We start from the raw sequence: 17,034 nt of genomic DNA, 5'->3' as shown, positions 1-17,034 counted from the left end.
TCACTCTGCATTCCAGGTATGGGTTCCCAGGGCTTATTTGTCTATAACCATCCTTCCTTTTAATCACTCGCCAGAAGTGACATAGAGTGGGTAAAGGCATAGGGATCCATTTCTATAGGTTCCGTGGATCTGTTTATGATTTATGCATATAATACAATAAAATAGTGTTCTAAATTGGGAGATCCAAATTGGAAGACAGATGTCCAGTGATGTCATGGTTGAAGCATCCAAATTCAGGTTTGCCGCTGTTCATGCAAAAGGATGGGCTGCTGTAGTCATTAGCAACCAGAGCACCCAGATGTTGGCTGTTAAATCCATTTTCTCCACCCCACCCCCCCCATGATTAAAGTATCTATTAAGCAATTTAACAAGTTATCATGCCAGTGAGAAATGCTCAGGTTAAGTTGTTTATCAGAACATGTTACGACGATCTTTGAGGTCCGTTAATAAATACCTAAAGTGGCGTCTGATGCCACGATAAGATCCAACCCAAAGGCATCAAGCTCTGTGGGCCAACAAGCCCAACTCCCTGCTCAGAGGTGCCCCACGCATAAGCCCGCTGCACGCGCTCACGGTCCCATGGTCTGGGTTCTGCTGCTGCTGCTCCTCTGCTGTGATCGCTGTCTGCCGCATCCTCGAGCTGCACTGCAAAGGGGTGATAGGCCCAGAGGACGAGCTCTGCAGCTTCGCTCCTGGCTCTTGCTGCTGATGAGATCCTTTTTTAAAAAAAAATCATTTTATTGGGGGCTCTTACAGCTCTTATCACAATCCATACGTTCATTCATTTGTGTCAAGCACATCATTCTCAAAGCATTTTCTTTCTACTTGAGTCCTTGATATCAGTTCCTCATTTTCCCCCTCACGTACTCTCCCTCCCTCATGAACCCTTGATAATTTATAAAAACCTCCACCCCCACCCCATGTTTAATCCATTTTCCACTTACCAGAACCAGGGCTTTTAGGGAAGTGACTTATTGTAGGTCCAGTACAGAGAACGTTTAAGTCGAAGGGAGGCATTGTGTCAAACACAAGAAGCGGGTTTATCAAAGATTTCTGAGGTCGTGTCTAACAGATCAAAGTGCTACCACTAGACAAAGATGGGGCCAATTTTTAAAAACCACTCATTTTTTAAAAAAACTTTAAAAACATATGCAAATTCCCACCTGTCAGTTTGTCGACTTGTGTGCTGCTATAAAGCTGTGCCACTGGTATTTCGGACACCAGCAGAGTTACCCAAAGATGAACAGGATTTAGCAAAGCTTTGAGACTAGGAATAGACTACACAGAAGGAATAGGTGTTCACTTCTGAGGACTTAACTACTGGAAAGCGTGTGAAGATCAGTGAGACATTGTCAGATACTGAAAACCTCCTGAACAGAATGATACGCAGAGAGGAGATGGAAGTTGTCAAAGATTTCATCGTGCTTGAATCCACAGGCAATACTCATGGAGGCAGCAGTCGATGACTCAAATGACACTTTGCATTTTATTGGGTAAATCGAGTGCACAGACATCTTTAAAGTGTTAAAGAGAATGGATTTTACTTTGAGCACTACGATGTTTTTAAAGGTATTTAAAAAATAATGTAGTCATTATATAATTTAAAGATGGGAGAATTCGAAACTCAAAATAGCTATGATGGATTGAACCATGTCCAATATATCAAAATCATCTGGTCAATTTAAAAAGAAGACCTCTTGTTTCTCCATTAGAGAGTCTTGGGATAAAATTCTTGTGGTTGGGGAGAATGCAGATGGTTGATACAAGAAATGATAGACAAATACATGGTTGAAACTGGGAGAGTAGGTATGATATAAGTCAAGTATTCTTAAATCAGGCAGTGCTAAAACTGTGTGGTGGCATATATATATATAAATTAAACATAATGGGGTTTACTTCCTATTAGTTTGAAGAGCTAATAAATGTTGAAATAAATATTAAGTGATTTTTCTCTCCTTCCTCCTGCCCTGGTTTTGAAAGTTATTGGGTAGTCTTGAAATGTCCTGAATGTGTATTGCTTTTAAAAGTGTTCCTAATAAAATCGTTTCTTTACAATTTACTAAAGGAACTTCTTAAACTGTTAATGCCCATTGTCTATTCACCTCCTCTAGGCTCGCTTAACAAGGCCTCTGAGGAGCCTTGACAGCGCCCTGTGCGACGACGACGACGAGGACATGGAAAGAGCAAGCAAGTAAATGCGGGCTTGTGCGGGGACACCGCCAGAGCATCTCGGATGACAGGCGGCACTTTGAAGGCTGCACATCCCAGAGTTAAATCAAAGCTCCTGCAGTCTCACAGAATAGCCGATGCGTTTTGCAGCATCGTGAAGAATTTAACTTGGGAGAGGGAAAGCCAGAGGCATGAAACACGGTGCTACCGCTGGCAGCAGCACGTCTTAGAGAAATCACTGGAATGGCATCGAGGGCACAGGAAGCCTCCCTAATTAGTTTGCTCCTTTCCTGCTGGAGGGGCCTGGTCAGATACCAGCAACAATGATCATGGTCCCTTGAACCAAGCAGAATGGGAAGAGGGATAAATATGTATCCAGAGAACAAACTTAATACAAAGTTTAAAAAAAACTTAATACGAAATAAGGATAAAAAGAATAATAGTATACGTAGCATTTTGGCACTTTTAAGGTATTTAAGTATGATAAAATAGAAATGCTTTCCCTTCCAATCAGCATATCTCTGCCTATGTAAAATAATGTATGCATTCTTCTCTAAAATACATGAAAAATAAATGAGAGGAAAACCATCTAATACCATGTAAAGTGAAGCTGCAGCTGCAGCAAGCTTCCCCAGTGCGGAATCTAGTTGAGGGAAGGCCTCAAGTCCACAGAATTCAGTTCAGGGAAAAAGCCCTGCCGTTCTTCCAGATTGATAAGGTACCATGAACCTTTCCTTGTTGTTGGATGTGCTCAAAACTTGTGGTATGTAATTAATATGTGCATTGCTTTAAAGAATTTGTCTAGGGATCAGGTATTGATTTTGTTGTGAAACCCGTTCGGTTTCCGAGCTGTCTCACTAATGGACAGCATTCAAGGGGAGGTTCCTCAGTGCGGCTGATGTGGCTCTGCAGCTGCTCTCACGCGCTTTGTCTTTCTTCAGGCTGTCTTCGGAAGACGGCGAGGAGGCGTCTACTTACCTTTATGAAAGCGATGACTCGGTGGAAGCCAGAATCCAGGCTCCTCACGCAGGGGAAATGGACTTGCTGGGTGAGATCCTGGACACACTGAGCACCCACAGCTCAGACCAAGGAAAGCTCGCAGCTGCAAGGAGCCTGGATTTCTTTAGATCAATGGATGATATTGATTACAAACCTACGGTTAGTTGATTTTCCCACTTATGCAATTAAATGAACACATTGTTGCCTCTCCTGTGCCTGCCGGATCTTTTAACTTTAGTTATAAGGAAACATTTAACCCCTAATAGGTAATGTCAACACTTCAAAAAAGATCTTAACATTTAATCACTAAGAATTATTTTAGTCACCAAACCACATCATTCTCCATTCCATGTATCTCATCCTGGTGGTTTTTACTATTCATTGAAAATTTTCTGTCAAGCCATTGTTTCTTATAATCTAATTTTGTAGTTGTCTTCTCTATGGAATTTATTTGTAAGACACAAGTTTCCAACTTGTTTTCTATCTCGAGTCTTCATAAACTATTTCCATAAATGTATTTATTTCCAACTTTTTTCCCCATTTCAGTGTTTCAAAATGGAGCAAATGAATACTTTGTGAACCCCAAGAGACAACTCATGAGCAATGACAGCCTTGTTCATACTTGACTCCTACACTTGGCATTGATTATCTAACAACTCATCACATAACATTGGTTATATAACAATGCCGAGTGGGAATTTTCCCGGTCAGAATTCCAAGGAGATGCGAACCAAAGCCCATTCTCCTTAGTCCTTTCCAGAGGGCCGTTTAGGACGGGGTTGGAATGAGCTGCTCTGGGTGGCTCTCCAAGGTCCCAGTCTTGACAGACATTAACTTTGATTTCAAAATGGAGAAAGGAAATAGTGCTAAATCAATGCTAGCATTTTAATCAAAATGTTGCACTTGTTTCTTCTTCCAGAACAAATCCAATGCTCCCAGTGAGAATAATCTGTCCCTGCTTTGTGGTGCTTCGGGCGACCAAGTGGAGTGGAACCTTGGCCAGGACGACAGCGCCCTCCATGGCAAACATCTGCCTCCATCTCCCAGGAAGCGGGTTTCCTCAGGTGGCTTCACAGAGTCACTGTTTATCCTGAAGGAGGAAAATAGTGAAAAAGCCCTCAGCCCGGGCCCTGTGAGCGGCCCTCGGCCAGTGGAAAAGCCAACTTCAGCTCCAGGCCTGGGCTTCCCGCTAGCTCCCCAAGAGGCTTCTCAGACGGATCAAGGAAAGCCCGACCCGAGAGAAACACTAAGCCAGATTTCAGACGATCTGCTTACACCGAGCCCGGGGCCAAGGCCATCTACGTCTGTGCCTTGGGAAAAAGACGGGAAGGAAGCCAAAGAGCCCTCAGAAGACATCGGACTGCTTCACGAAGTAGTGTCGTTATGTCACATGGCATCGGCTTTCCAACAAGGTTTCAACATTTCAGAAGAAAACAGAAGTGGAAACCAAGCTTAAATCAGCCACTTGCCTCCAGACGTCTCTGGAGACAGTCTAGAATTCCATGTAAGCTGTGTAATAAACAGAAATGTAGGAATGATAACACTTAATACTATTTAAGACTTATTTTCATGTGGAGCATACATTTCTACTTGTTCTTGTTGTGGACAGATGGTATCCATTGATTTTTAAATGTAAAGCTAAATCTTCTACAACTCTCTTCAATCAGGTACAAGTTTGTATGTACATTGAGGTATGCATTGAACATATGACTTTCCAGTATTTGGTGCTTAATGCCATTCATCTTATTTAAACTAAGTATGCATATATAACCCCTGCACATAGCTGTTAGCTACTCTGCTAATCTGGTTGAGCATGAACTCATTAAGATATCAAAACTAGCCTGAAACTGTTGACCCACTAATTGCCTTAACCTTAAGCCTTTATTAATTAGGTATCCTTAAATAATTTATGGACTTACATGTAAGTTTTTGAAAGATAAGTTGTTAGTGTTCTACAGAGCAATAATGACTTTTTCTACTTTGGAATCAAGGTCAAACTTCACCTTTTCATAGTTGAAAAGCTCTCTTGTAGAAATATTGAGTTTATTTACAGAAGGACGCTGCAGCCATGCTTTCCCCCATCCTCAAGGTACACACTTAGCTTTCGCTCAGTGACTGGAGGATGCACTGCATCACAATGTGAAGTGGGTTGTTGTGTTTACAAATGAGACACTTTAAATGTTTCCCAGTCTCTCTCTATGCTTTTACCAACCAGGAGTCCCCTCCTCCAAATGTAATATAAATGACCATAAGAAAGTCATGTCTTCTTTCCCTCTTTAATAATTCTCTATCACCAGGCTTCATACCCTTATCTCAAGTTCTCCTCTTAAAATAAGTTATATTCTTAGACATTTCAGATGTACAGAAAATGAAAGTAGTGCAGAAAGTTTCTGTATTATATTTCCCCTCCCCTCCCCCCACTGCCAACACACACACACACACACACACACACACACACACACACACACACACGGTATCCTGTAGTCTTGACACCTTCGTGTGGTACATTTGTTAAAAGTAGTGAACCTGTCTCGATGCGTTATGTTAACTAAAGTTCCTTACATTCTTCAGATTTCCTTTCGTCTTTCTGCTCAGTGGTCCCATCGAGGACACCACATTGCATGTCCTTGTGCGTCTTCTTAGGCTCCTCACGAACACCAGTGGTGCAGCGGGCTAACCACTGAGCTGTGAACCATAGGTCTGTGCTGTATAAGATCGCAAAACTCAGAATCGACTCCGGAGCAGTGGGCTTGATTTCAGTGGGTTGACTGGTCTTTTCTCAGAGGCTCCTAGTTTTTGATGACCTTAATCATTTTGAGGAGCACTGGGTGGGTGTAACATAGGATGTCCTTCTGTTGGAATTTTTCTATGTTTTTCTTGTGATTGGACTGGGCTTACATGTTTTTAGGAGGAAAATTACAAAATTACTTTCATCATTTCACTGGCACATACTAACATGAATCATGCATGTTGCTGTTGGCTCTCTTACGCAGACTGAGGTAGGTGGTGCTTGTCAGGGTTCCCACTGGAAGGTTCCTCTTTTCATCTCTTTTCTGTAGTGGGCTCCTCGGCGGGCAGTCCCTATGTAAAGGCCACACTTCCACAGCAAGTGGTCGTGCTTCCCCAGCCCCGTTTAGGACAACAGGTACATCAACTGCTTGGAATTCTTCTGTACAGGAGATTCATCTCTTCTGCCCTGAAATTCACTTCAAACCTTTAGCTTTCCTCGGAGAAGGAATCATGCAGTGATTGCGTCGAGAAAAGCCAAACCAAGCCCTGCCAGGTGCTGTGCTTCATGATAGGCTAAAGATTGACATGTAATTGAGAGGGGCAGCGATGTTCCACATAATTATTATTGGTGTACTCAGTTTATCTCTCCTCTATACATTGCCAATCACGGATGATAGCTTTTTAAAAAATCTCTTCTGAGAAAAGATGTTTGAGAGATCATTCAAAAAAATCTATCAGGACTTTATAATTTTTAGTTGAAAAAATCATGGAAAACCGTTTGTTTAAAAACATACCTTTATAAATGTTGTAACCAGGCCAGTCTTTAAAACCCTTAAAAAAAAACACCAAGTTATTGTTGTTTTTAAAACAAATATCCAAAAGCTAAATGGATATTTTTATTTGGCACAGATAGCTATTCCTGGTTTGTAAGGAAAACAAGCCTTGTTTTCCTTATAAGGATGGGCTTTACATATACTAAGGAAAAGCAAGTTTACTCATTTTTTTAAAACTCTTGGTTCCTGTCCAATTCTGCTGTTAACTGCTCATTACAAAATTCTGGTTTACTTTGGTGAAATACATAGTAAAGACCATATGTCAGAAAAACTCTGTTAAGTGAGAAGGAAAAAAATTCACACCAGTGAACTCCTAGCAAATATTTCTTCATAATTTGTATTAAGAACCTACAGCCTTCTGATGGGAATTTTTGAATGAGTTTTTGCTTCAGATTTGGTAGTTTAAAGAATGAGATCTATGAAATAACATCGGCCATACTTGAATTTTAGTCCGTTTATAAACACTACGCCCTCAGAAATATAAGTCTTGGGGGGCAAGTGTTATCTTTCAGCCCCCTTACAAAACATTTGGCTGGATGACTATTGTTTGGGGCATAATTAGCCCTTAACAAGTAACATATTTGTCTCAAGATATTTTAAAGTGACCTGTGCCTTATTCTCACATAAACAATTAGCTGTTATTTTTAAAGATTAGAATGAAAAACTCTACATGTTATTGTTGAAGGTCAGTAGCAACTATTCTTGGTAGTGTAGGCCATTGAGTGTTGAATATGCTAAGTCTGCTCTTAAGCTAGCCTTTCCAGTATTATGGTGGATATCGGGAAAATGAAGTAATACTGAGGTGAGTTCTGAAATCAAAATGTTGTTCATTTTCTACTGTTCATATTTTCTATTGCAACTAAACCAAATATTTGTAATATTCCCCATTATTTTACTGGAAAAAAGTTTTTGTTTTTGTTTTTCTTCAAAGAAGCAACACCTGTTATATATCAGGATTAGATAAAAGAAGAAGACTTTGGGTTTGGGTACACAGTCTTTTATATAGCTTCTAAAACTGAGTTCTAATTCTCTCCAAATTCTACTTTTGCCTTTACCCCTTTGCCCTTAGATCTTGTGCCCGTGGCATTTCAGGGATAAAGAGGAGCAGTGTGGGCATTTAGAAGCTGTTGTTCTATAAAATATTGTTGGATTTTATATTTTGTTGGCTACCTATTTTAGAAAAGCACCAAAATATTGCACGATTAGTTTTCTGATTAAGATAAATTAATAACTCATTTATTTAGAAAGTATTTATCAAATCTCTGTACCAGTCATATGCACGGTACTATGGTAACTGAGAATGTGCGGGAGTGAAAAGTTGAGATTGTCCCTGTTCTCAAGGAACCAATTAAAATGAATTTCAGACCTCTGTTAATAATACTGATGATGATGTTAATAATAAAAAACTAATAGTTTTCCTAGAAGTAATTATTCTGAGAATCTAAATAACAAAAACCAATAAGTTTCTTTTAATAGCTGCTTAATCTAAAGCATGCTGCAAGTACAGAGTCATCGTATTGTTTGTAATTTCAGTAACTTACTTTCTCCGTTATTCTGCCAAGTCTAATGAGCTGCTACCGAAGGTAGCCACTTTTAAGGGATAGACCCAGAGACTCTTTTTAGCAAATGTGTGTCGTTGATCTGATTCCCTGTCACTGTTCTGCTCCTCCACTTTGTAACCAAAAAATGGACTGATGCTCCCTTCCAACACGTAGGACCAGTTTATCCAGCTTAGGGATAACCGCGTGTGGACGCATGTTGTTTGGAAACCCAATTCCTACCTTGGTAGCAACACCCTCCAGAAATAGGCCTCTCACCTCTTTTAAAATCAAAACTCTGTGACAGTATGTTGTTAGGGTTCTGCACTTACAGTCAAATAATAAGACCCAAGAACGCTGATGACTGCTGTTTCTTAAATAAGGTGAAGAAGTAAATTTCTAATCAAGAAGAGAAAACAATATTATCATAATCATCTGACCTTCACACTCTTGTAGAAATCTTGGGTTTTCAGGTAAAGGTTGCTGATTTTCTGCAATAAATGTTCTGATTGCTTTTAATTTGGCATTTGAGTAGACAGCTGTAAATCAGAATGAGTCTGAGAATGCAAAATGAATTCCCAAATCATATCTCCCCAAAGCATTTCTTAGTATAGGAAATAGATGTCAGTATTGACAGCTTTCCCCTACCAAACCCATTAATATCATTAGTGTATGTTTTAAGCAAACCAGTTAACCTTTTTGATTTGGTCAGTACATTGGGAATTGCGTGCATTTAGACAGAGTATATTTTATTTGGAAAATAATAGGATTTTGTGCAATATTTTGTGTGTGTGTAATTTAGTTAATATAAATATGCAGTCGTTTCTGGCAGATGCCTTAAGGTCATGTTTTTCAGTATTTGTGTAGGACTAGAAACTGTGTCACTGCTTTATGCTAGACATGGAAAAGATATCTGTGAAAACCTCCTGAGCATTGAGATTCGGTTGATTGTTCTTGCACCCTTGAGGCTACAGTGTGAATCATCTCCAACTCTGACTACTATTGGGACGGACACTGTGTATACAAGTATTGCTTTGGGAATGTAAAAAATATATGCAAATAAATATTGATCCACATTGCCATAAAGTGCCCCAACAGTGCAGTTATAAAATAAAATTGATCACAATAAAAACTTTTCCATGTTGGCGACTCCTCCTTTAGAATTGTCTCATATCTCCTTCGGTCTTTTTTGGCTGGCCTGTGTGAGCGGTATCTTCTTGGGCGTGTAATCAACTGATTTTATTCGTTTCTAAAATCATAAGAAAAGACTAAAATATTAGGAGTGTCACTATTTGGAACAACACGGGACTATCCAAGTCAAGCAATTCTGTTTCGTGCCCCTCATTTAAAGAAGCTTTGAGGACAGAGCATGAAATACAGTCTAGTACAAGCGGCCTTCAACAGGTTGGTGACAATTTATATGATCTTTTAATTCCAGACTTCCACAACGTTTTTGAAGCCCCTAGAATAGAGGAGCAGCACCCGGGCCCTTGAAGTTAGGAGCTTCTTATCCAGCAACTGTGTGGACTCCACCAAGAATGAAGGTGCAGCTCCTCATGAGACAGGCACATCTTCTCTGTCTGGGTGCAGACTTCCTGAGAGGAGTCTGCTGAATGGTCCATATTTCCACAGGAGCAAAGACCGTTACCCTGGCCAGCCTAGAACTCAGCTAACTTAGCGATTTGTATTTTTAACACTTAGCCTGCCACTTCCCCAGGTGATTAGTCTTAATACCTCTCAGTGGCTGTGTATGAGGTCATTTCTTAGTAATTTTGTTGCAGAAACAAACAGTTGCATTTTTTATGTATAGATGAAAGGAAAAATTATTCAGTGTTATTATGTAGAAATTCTGAGGATTTTCTTACCTATAGCTGAAGAGACTGAGGTGCCTAACCTGTCAAAAAAAGTTTGGCTGTATACGGAAAATATGATAGTGCGTTGTGAAAGGTTCCAAGCACATGAAAACCTTCCCCAGCTTCAACCATTGATTTGGGCCTGCAAATTCCTCAACGCTTTATTTATCTCTATGTAAAATAGAAGTGAGTGCCTTCTTAGAACTCGTCATTTAATATGTACTGAGAAACTCCTCTGTTCATAGCAGCTGCCACATCATTTGAGACCCAGAAATTATTCCTATTTATCTAACTTCACTTGAAGTCATGTTTGTTTGGAGTATAGAAATCATAAAATACCACAAGAAATCTTAGATTTCTACTAGCCCTGTGTCTTGTGAACCTAGCTTTTTATTAGAGTCGCCCACAGAACTTAAGAAAGATGCCTGAGCTACACGTTCCCAGTGTGTGTGGAGCGGTACTATAACTAGTCCCCTAATTATAGATGAAGAAACAGGTACGCACACACCAAAACAAAGCTCTGTGATAATTCCACCGCAGTGACTGACTGGGATTTGAACCCTGCTGACCGGAAAGGCAGCTGAGATGGGGCTTTTATAACGCCTATGGGTCTCCTCTGTTCTGTCCTATAGGGTCTCCTCTGTTCTGTCCTATAGGGTCTCCTCTGTTCTGTCCTATAGGGTCACATTGCATTCAAATGAGCACCGACCTGCAGTGACTCTTTCTACAACAGTGTAACACTGCCTGGCCTGCACCATCCTCCCTCCCAAGGGCTCTGTTTGCTCCCACCACGGCAGCCACTGGGTCAGTGCCTCACATTGAGGCTCATTCTCTGTTGCACTGACCTTCCACTTTACCTAGCATGCTGGCCTTTTCCAGGGACTGGTCTTTCCTAAGAATACGTCCAATGCCTGTGAGATGAAGTCTCGCCGTCCTCACTTGTAGAGCATCCTGGCTGTGCTCTGTTTGTGCCGGGCAGTCCGCGGCACGTTTACTGTTCTTCACCAATACCATGATTCCAATGCATTCGTTCGCTTTCAGGCTTCCTGACTTATTGTCTAACTTTCACATGAATATGGGACAGTGGAAAATAATATGGTGGCCTGGGTCAGGCGCATCTTAGTCCTCATAGTGACATCCTTGATTCCAATGTTTGTGTGTGATTTCTGTAATATGTATATGTCATGGAAATCCCAAACTAGCACATTATAAAATGTAGTCAAGCACAAGCGACAACTCTGCAGGCTTGAATCGAAGCACACAAAGTAAGTGTATGTGCGCTTTGAAATTGAAAATTCATAGGGCAACAATAGAAAACTCCATTTTAACATTTTAAAAAGCTTATCACATGAAGAATTTTTCTCCTTGAATTTTCTCCTTAGAACTAGATTAGAAAACTAGAAAATAAAATGGATATTGACTATACAACAAATATCTTTAGAAATTCAAGAACAAAATGGCCATTAATTGAGGGGAGCTGGCATTCAGGAAGAATGTAAAGAGAAGCCCTTCGTATGATGAGCTGAGGGCAGCTGCACCCCCAGTTAGTGATAACTTCCGTTTAGTCTCTATCTTTGTAAAGGCTCCCGAGCTTCATGGCATAAATTTCTATTGCCACAGTTGCCCAATTGTTTTGTGACCATTCAATTTTATTTACTTCCTTCTCTAAACCCACTTCAGCCAGCAGCTCAAACAACTCATCTGTGCCTATTGTTCCCAGCTTTCTGCTCTGAGTCACAGGGGAAGTTGAATAACTAATGATCGCGTACATGGGTTCGTTCGAGTCCAGTTGACCCAGATGGCCAGGCCATCTCTTGAAAGCACAAATCCTGGTTTGTTTCCAGCAAACCACTAAGCCCATAATAGATAGCTGCCTAGTAGCATGTTGTTGAATGAAATAGAATAGATTGTCATTCATCATGATGTAAGGATTTTGGAAGGACCTCATCCCTCACTGCTAATTCTTAAGCGAGTGTGATAAATATAAGGGGACCTCAAAAAGTTTGTGGAAAAATGGAATTAGAACAATTTTCCCGTGACCTTTTTGAAATCCTCTTGTATAACAGCCCTTTCAAAATTGCTGGTCCTGTGCCACCTATCTGATGGCTGTTAGGCTTGAGTCCATTGTTTTGTTTGCACTCCCCCCACCCCACCCCCCAAAGCACTGTGTGTTTGCAGTGCCTCGCAACCTAGGATGCTCATCTCAGCAATACGTCAGGCCATATTCTGCTGTGATTCATAAGGTTTTCATGAGCTAAAAAGGCCTTTTTTCCTAGTCTGTCTTAGTCTGGAAGCGCCACTCTAGCCTGTCCATCATGGATCATTATGCTGGTATTTTAAATACAAGCTTCCAGCATTATAGCAATGCATACGCCACCACTGTGTAACACATGGACACACGGCGGTGGTAAATTCTGGGTTTGCTGTCAGCTGCCATATCTTTCGTTACACAGTGTTGTTCATTAGTGAAGCAGAGCATTAGCTGTCGAGCACACTGCGATTTTAAGGTTTCAGTAGAATGCTATGTATATGTGCAACTGATGCTCGATTTGTTCCAGTGATTACTTTTACATTCATTTAATGATTTTTGAAGCTGTTATCTCATCAAGAAAGAATTTAGAGGCCATTTTAAAGCTTAAACAAATGTAAATTAGTTGATTCAATTCTAGCCTAATTTTCCCCCTGACCCATTGTAAAGTAGGTAATGAAACCATCTTAATATGGTGGTATTTTGAGTGATAGAGTCAGCAATCCCGTGTTCCTGATCACCGACTCTGCATTTCAGACTCCCTGTCCATGTACCATTTTAAAATGTCAGTCGTATGTATCTCCATAACTGACTCATCATATCCCTCTTTTCAATCCCTTACTACCTCCCACCACACAGGACTCTCTTTACGAACTCCGCTGCTCTTTGTCCTGAAAGACAGACAAGTTCTTTTCAACATAATTGTGTTTTGTACAATCCTCCCTGTCACATCTATTTATTCTCCCAGGGAACATTCTAGACAATATATTTGACTTCAACAATTATATTATACGTAGCACAGTCCCATGGGAATCCAGTTGATTCTGACTCACAGTGACCCTATCTAAGGTTTCCAAAGCTGTGAGTTTTCATGGTAGCAGATAGACTCATCTTTCACTCATGGAGCAGGTGGGTTTGAACTGCTGACCTTGGGGTTAGGATCCCATAGTACCGCCGAGGCTTCCTTGTACTTAATAACAAATGCAAGATCTACGACAATTATTTTCATGCATTTAGTGTTGTAGATTATGAAAATATGTAAATGAGTAAAATATATAATACACTGGATAATGTTGTTCTTTGGGTGTGAGGGAAATAGTTACATTTACTTGTTTTAAAATCATGTTCTTGTATTTCAGCTGTGCTAATATAACTCAAAAAAATGGTTCATGTTGACAGCCTCAAGTAATGTCATTGTAGCTTGCTGTCTGTTGTGGAACTGGCCCTCCTTCATGGAGACCCCATGAAATGCCAGGGTGCCAAGTCTTAGTTCATCCCCATGACTGGTTGGAGAAGAGGAGACCATTGTGATTGCAGGGCTTTCATTACTAATTTTCCTTAGGAAGTGTGAAAATTCTGGGAAGTTTGAACACCCGTGAAGTTGTCAGCGAAGGCATATCTTGGTAGGAGGAGGGCAGCCTTCGAGGAGCGTCGCAGCCCGGTGTAAGGGAGCTGGAGGGTTCAGGAGAGCTGCCCAGCTAGTGAGTGGGTTTACTCCTTTGTTATGGAGCAGCGGTTCTCCACTTTCCTCATGCTGTGACCCTTTCATACACTTCCTCATGTGCTGGTGACTCCCAACCATAAAATTATTTTCGTTGCTACTTCATCACTGTCATTTTGCTACTGTTATGAATCGGGCAACCCCTGTGAAAGGGTCATTCGACCCCCAAGGGGTCACGACCCACAGGTTGAGAACCGCTGTTTTAGCTGAAGGGAGTAGCAAGACAATGACCAAGGAGTGAGTGGAGTTTGAACCCAGGACAGAAAAATCTGCTGAAAAGTGAATTGTATTGAGGTTAAAAAGCTACATCATTTCCTCTTCAGAAATCACAGTGTGATTATGTTGAAATAAGAGTTGTACTTTGCACACTTAACTCTGATTTAATAAAAAAAGTAGTTGCCTGAGAACGTTTGACGTGGCACTTTCTTGACAGATGGATTTTTCACTATCAGCGCACCCGGCTAAGCCACCATCGGAGTTGACCCCGGATGCAGAAGAGGCTGATGCTCTTTATTTTTTCTCACAAGAGGTGAGGGGAGGGAATGGGTAAAGGTTGTTAATACATTTCACTGAGAAAGAAAACAGCCTCTCCAGACATGCACAGTGGGGGTTGGAGAGATTTGTACTTCCTTGAAGAAACTCTGGACGTGTTAGCACGTAGCAGGGGCGCGTGGGCTGGACCACGGAACTACACTTGGCAATCGGGTGGTGGGCTGGCGGGCAGGGGTGGGGGTGGGGGACAAACGTAGTTGATTCCAGAGTACGTAGTACATATTTATGCCCAGGTTTGTTTTTGTTGTTTTCCTTCATTTGCTGTTTTGTTGTTGTTTTTTAATGGTGAAAGTATACACAACAAAACATATACCATCTCAACAACTTTTACACACACAATTTAGAGACATCAACTACATTCTTTAAATTGTACAACCATTTCTTATTATTTAAAAACATTTTATTGTGAATTAGACAGGTTTACAGAGCAGACCCTCTGTGTATTTTCAACAGTTATGCATTTTGTTTCAACTCATCCATTTAATAGCCCCAAAGTACCCTAACTTAGCCCACTTCCTCCCTCTGTATCCTGTTTCCACCCCACCTTGTTTCTTAACCCTGTGTACGTTTCTATGGGCAAACCGTTTGTTCTTTAATGGTTGATTATCCTGGCTTGGGGATGAGTTCAGTTCCAGGCGATAAGGGTGACTAAGGGGGATAGTCTTGGGGTTCCACCAGTCTCTATCCTACCTGGAAGCCTGGTCTCTTGTGATTTGGGGGTTCGTTCTACATTTGTCTCGCACTCCATCCAGCGCCTTCTGATGTGACCCTTTTCAAAGCAATTAGTAGTGGCAACCAGGCACCACTGACGTCTTTTGGCTCTGGTCACGGAGCTGGCATTGTGGGTGCCCTCAGTCTATTGCACTAACTGATTCTGTCTGTCTGTCCTTTTTCACCATTCTTCTTTCCTCCAAACCGGGAGAGAGCACTCATCGCACCTTAGATGGCTGTTCATTAGCTTTTTGGATCGCAGTCACCACTTACCGAGGACATTGTGAACTCTGTTAGGCCAATTGACTTTTTGTTCCTCAGAGGCTGCTCCTGATATCCCATTCTCCTGGGTTTTCTATTTCGGTAGTTATGCCTTCCCATATTTTATGAAGAAGATGCTTTAAAAAAAATATCTGACAGTATCCAATACATTTTCAGAGGCTTAAGGAGAATAAATTGACTCTAGGAGTAAGTTTTCCATATCTAACTTATGATGGAAAATACTACTCAACACTCACTGTCATGAAGTTCATTCTGACTCATAGGGACTCTATAAAAAACAGAAATAAAACTCATTGCTATTGTGTCAACTCTGACTCATAGTGACCTTATAGGATAACAGAGTAGGACTGTCCCCGTGGGCTTCAGACTAACTCTTTACAGGAAAAGGAAGGGGGATGAGTCTCAGCTTTCTCACACTGGGTTGCTGGTGGTTTCAAACCACCAAGCTTGTGGTAACCACTGCACCAGCAAGGATCCTTAGAGACTCTAGAAACCAGAAAACCTCAAACACTGCCAATGAGTTAATGTTGACTCAGAGGGACCCTATCAGACAGGGTAAAACTGCCCTTGTGACTTTCTAAGACTAACTCTTTACCAGAGTAAGTAGAAAGCCTAGTCTTTCTAGCTATAGCATCACCAAATCTGTTTTTCACTCTGGTTCTGTAATGACTTCATTGCATACTTCATTCTAGAGTGGTTGAGAGCTAGGAGGCTCATTGGAAAGTGGGCCCACACGCTGTCCTGAGGGAGCAGGCCCTGGTGATCTGGCCCTCTAACGACTCTGGCCTTGGACGCCCACAGAGCGGCTCTTTTCCATCCTGGTGGGTAGAATGGTCTCATTACACCCAACAACTGCATCCCTAACAAGCACAAGGTCTGTTTGTCCAGATTGTCCATCATGCCGTTCCTGGAAGATGACTGACTGGACTCCAATGATTGCACAACCATTGGGATCTATCTTCAGTTTGTGAATTGTTGCATCTTGGAATGTTTTTAAGGAGGGGCTGGTTTAATCTTCTCTAACTTTAATTTCTTGACCATCATCTTGACCATCTTGGCATCATTTCACAGTAAGCAGGGAATATTACCTAGATTTCGGATATTTTAAGAGTGCGTGGACGGCAGAGGATTTGTTGTCATGGCAGCAAGGACACTTCCTCGTCTTTCTCTAGATTAATAACTCTTGAGAGTGGTTGTTATGTCTAATGCAATATTTTAAGAAGATCAAAACAATATTCATATAAATCATGGGAATGCTGGGAACCCCCCCCCCTCCAAAGCAATGTTATCATATGGTGTGTTTGCACAGATTCTTCAAGGCAGAGGTAGTGGAGAAATTTGTATTTCATTTCAAAGGATTGAAGGTGGCTTCTCTCCAATTCAAATGACAATATCACACTTTACCCTTTAATTACACACAATGTTTTTTTTTCTTTTTTTTTCCTCCCACGAAAAGGCCTCTCATTTTATTAATGTAGTAAGTGCTAGATAATCAGGGTATTTGAAATTTTCTCTAATCAGTGACTTGCCATTGGATGAACTACCCATAATTAGTAAGTTGATCATCCTGGCCCTCTTCAATTTGAAATGCTTAAGTCCTATTAGTGAATATTCAATA

General features: G+C 41.0%; 1 protein-coding gene across 1 annotated transcript in view; it reads left to right on the top strand.

Moving 5' to 3' along the window:
• Positions 1 to 9,404, top strand: part of DENND1B (DENN domain containing 1B) — a 224,582-nt gene extending 215,178 nt beyond the window's left edge. Inside the window, exons 20-22 of the mRNA XM_045298174.1 lie at positions 2,112 to 2,191; positions 3,111 to 3,327; positions 4,088 to 9,404. Of these exons, the coding sequence (XP_045154109.1) occupies positions 2,112 to 2,191; positions 3,111 to 3,327; positions 4,088 to 4,624 (834 nt within the window). The 3' untranslated portion in view covers positions 4,625 to 9,404. The remainder of the gene's footprint in view (positions 1 to 2,111; positions 2,192 to 3,110; positions 3,328 to 4,087) is intronic.
• Positions 9,405 to 17,034: the final 7,630 nt, after the last annotated feature.

This window comes from Echinops telfairi, unplaced genomic scaffold (genome assembly GCF_000313985.2).
Source record: "Echinops telfairi isolate 266 unplaced genomic scaffold, ASM31398v2 ScPeMD7_7424;HRSCAF=8462, whole genome shotgun sequence".
NCBI classification, from domain to species: domain Eukaryota; kingdom Metazoa; phylum Chordata; class Mammalia; order Afrosoricida; family Tenrecidae; genus Echinops; species Echinops telfairi.
Note: the sequence above shows the minus strand (reverse complement) of the source record. Positions and strands in the feature narration are given on the sequence as shown.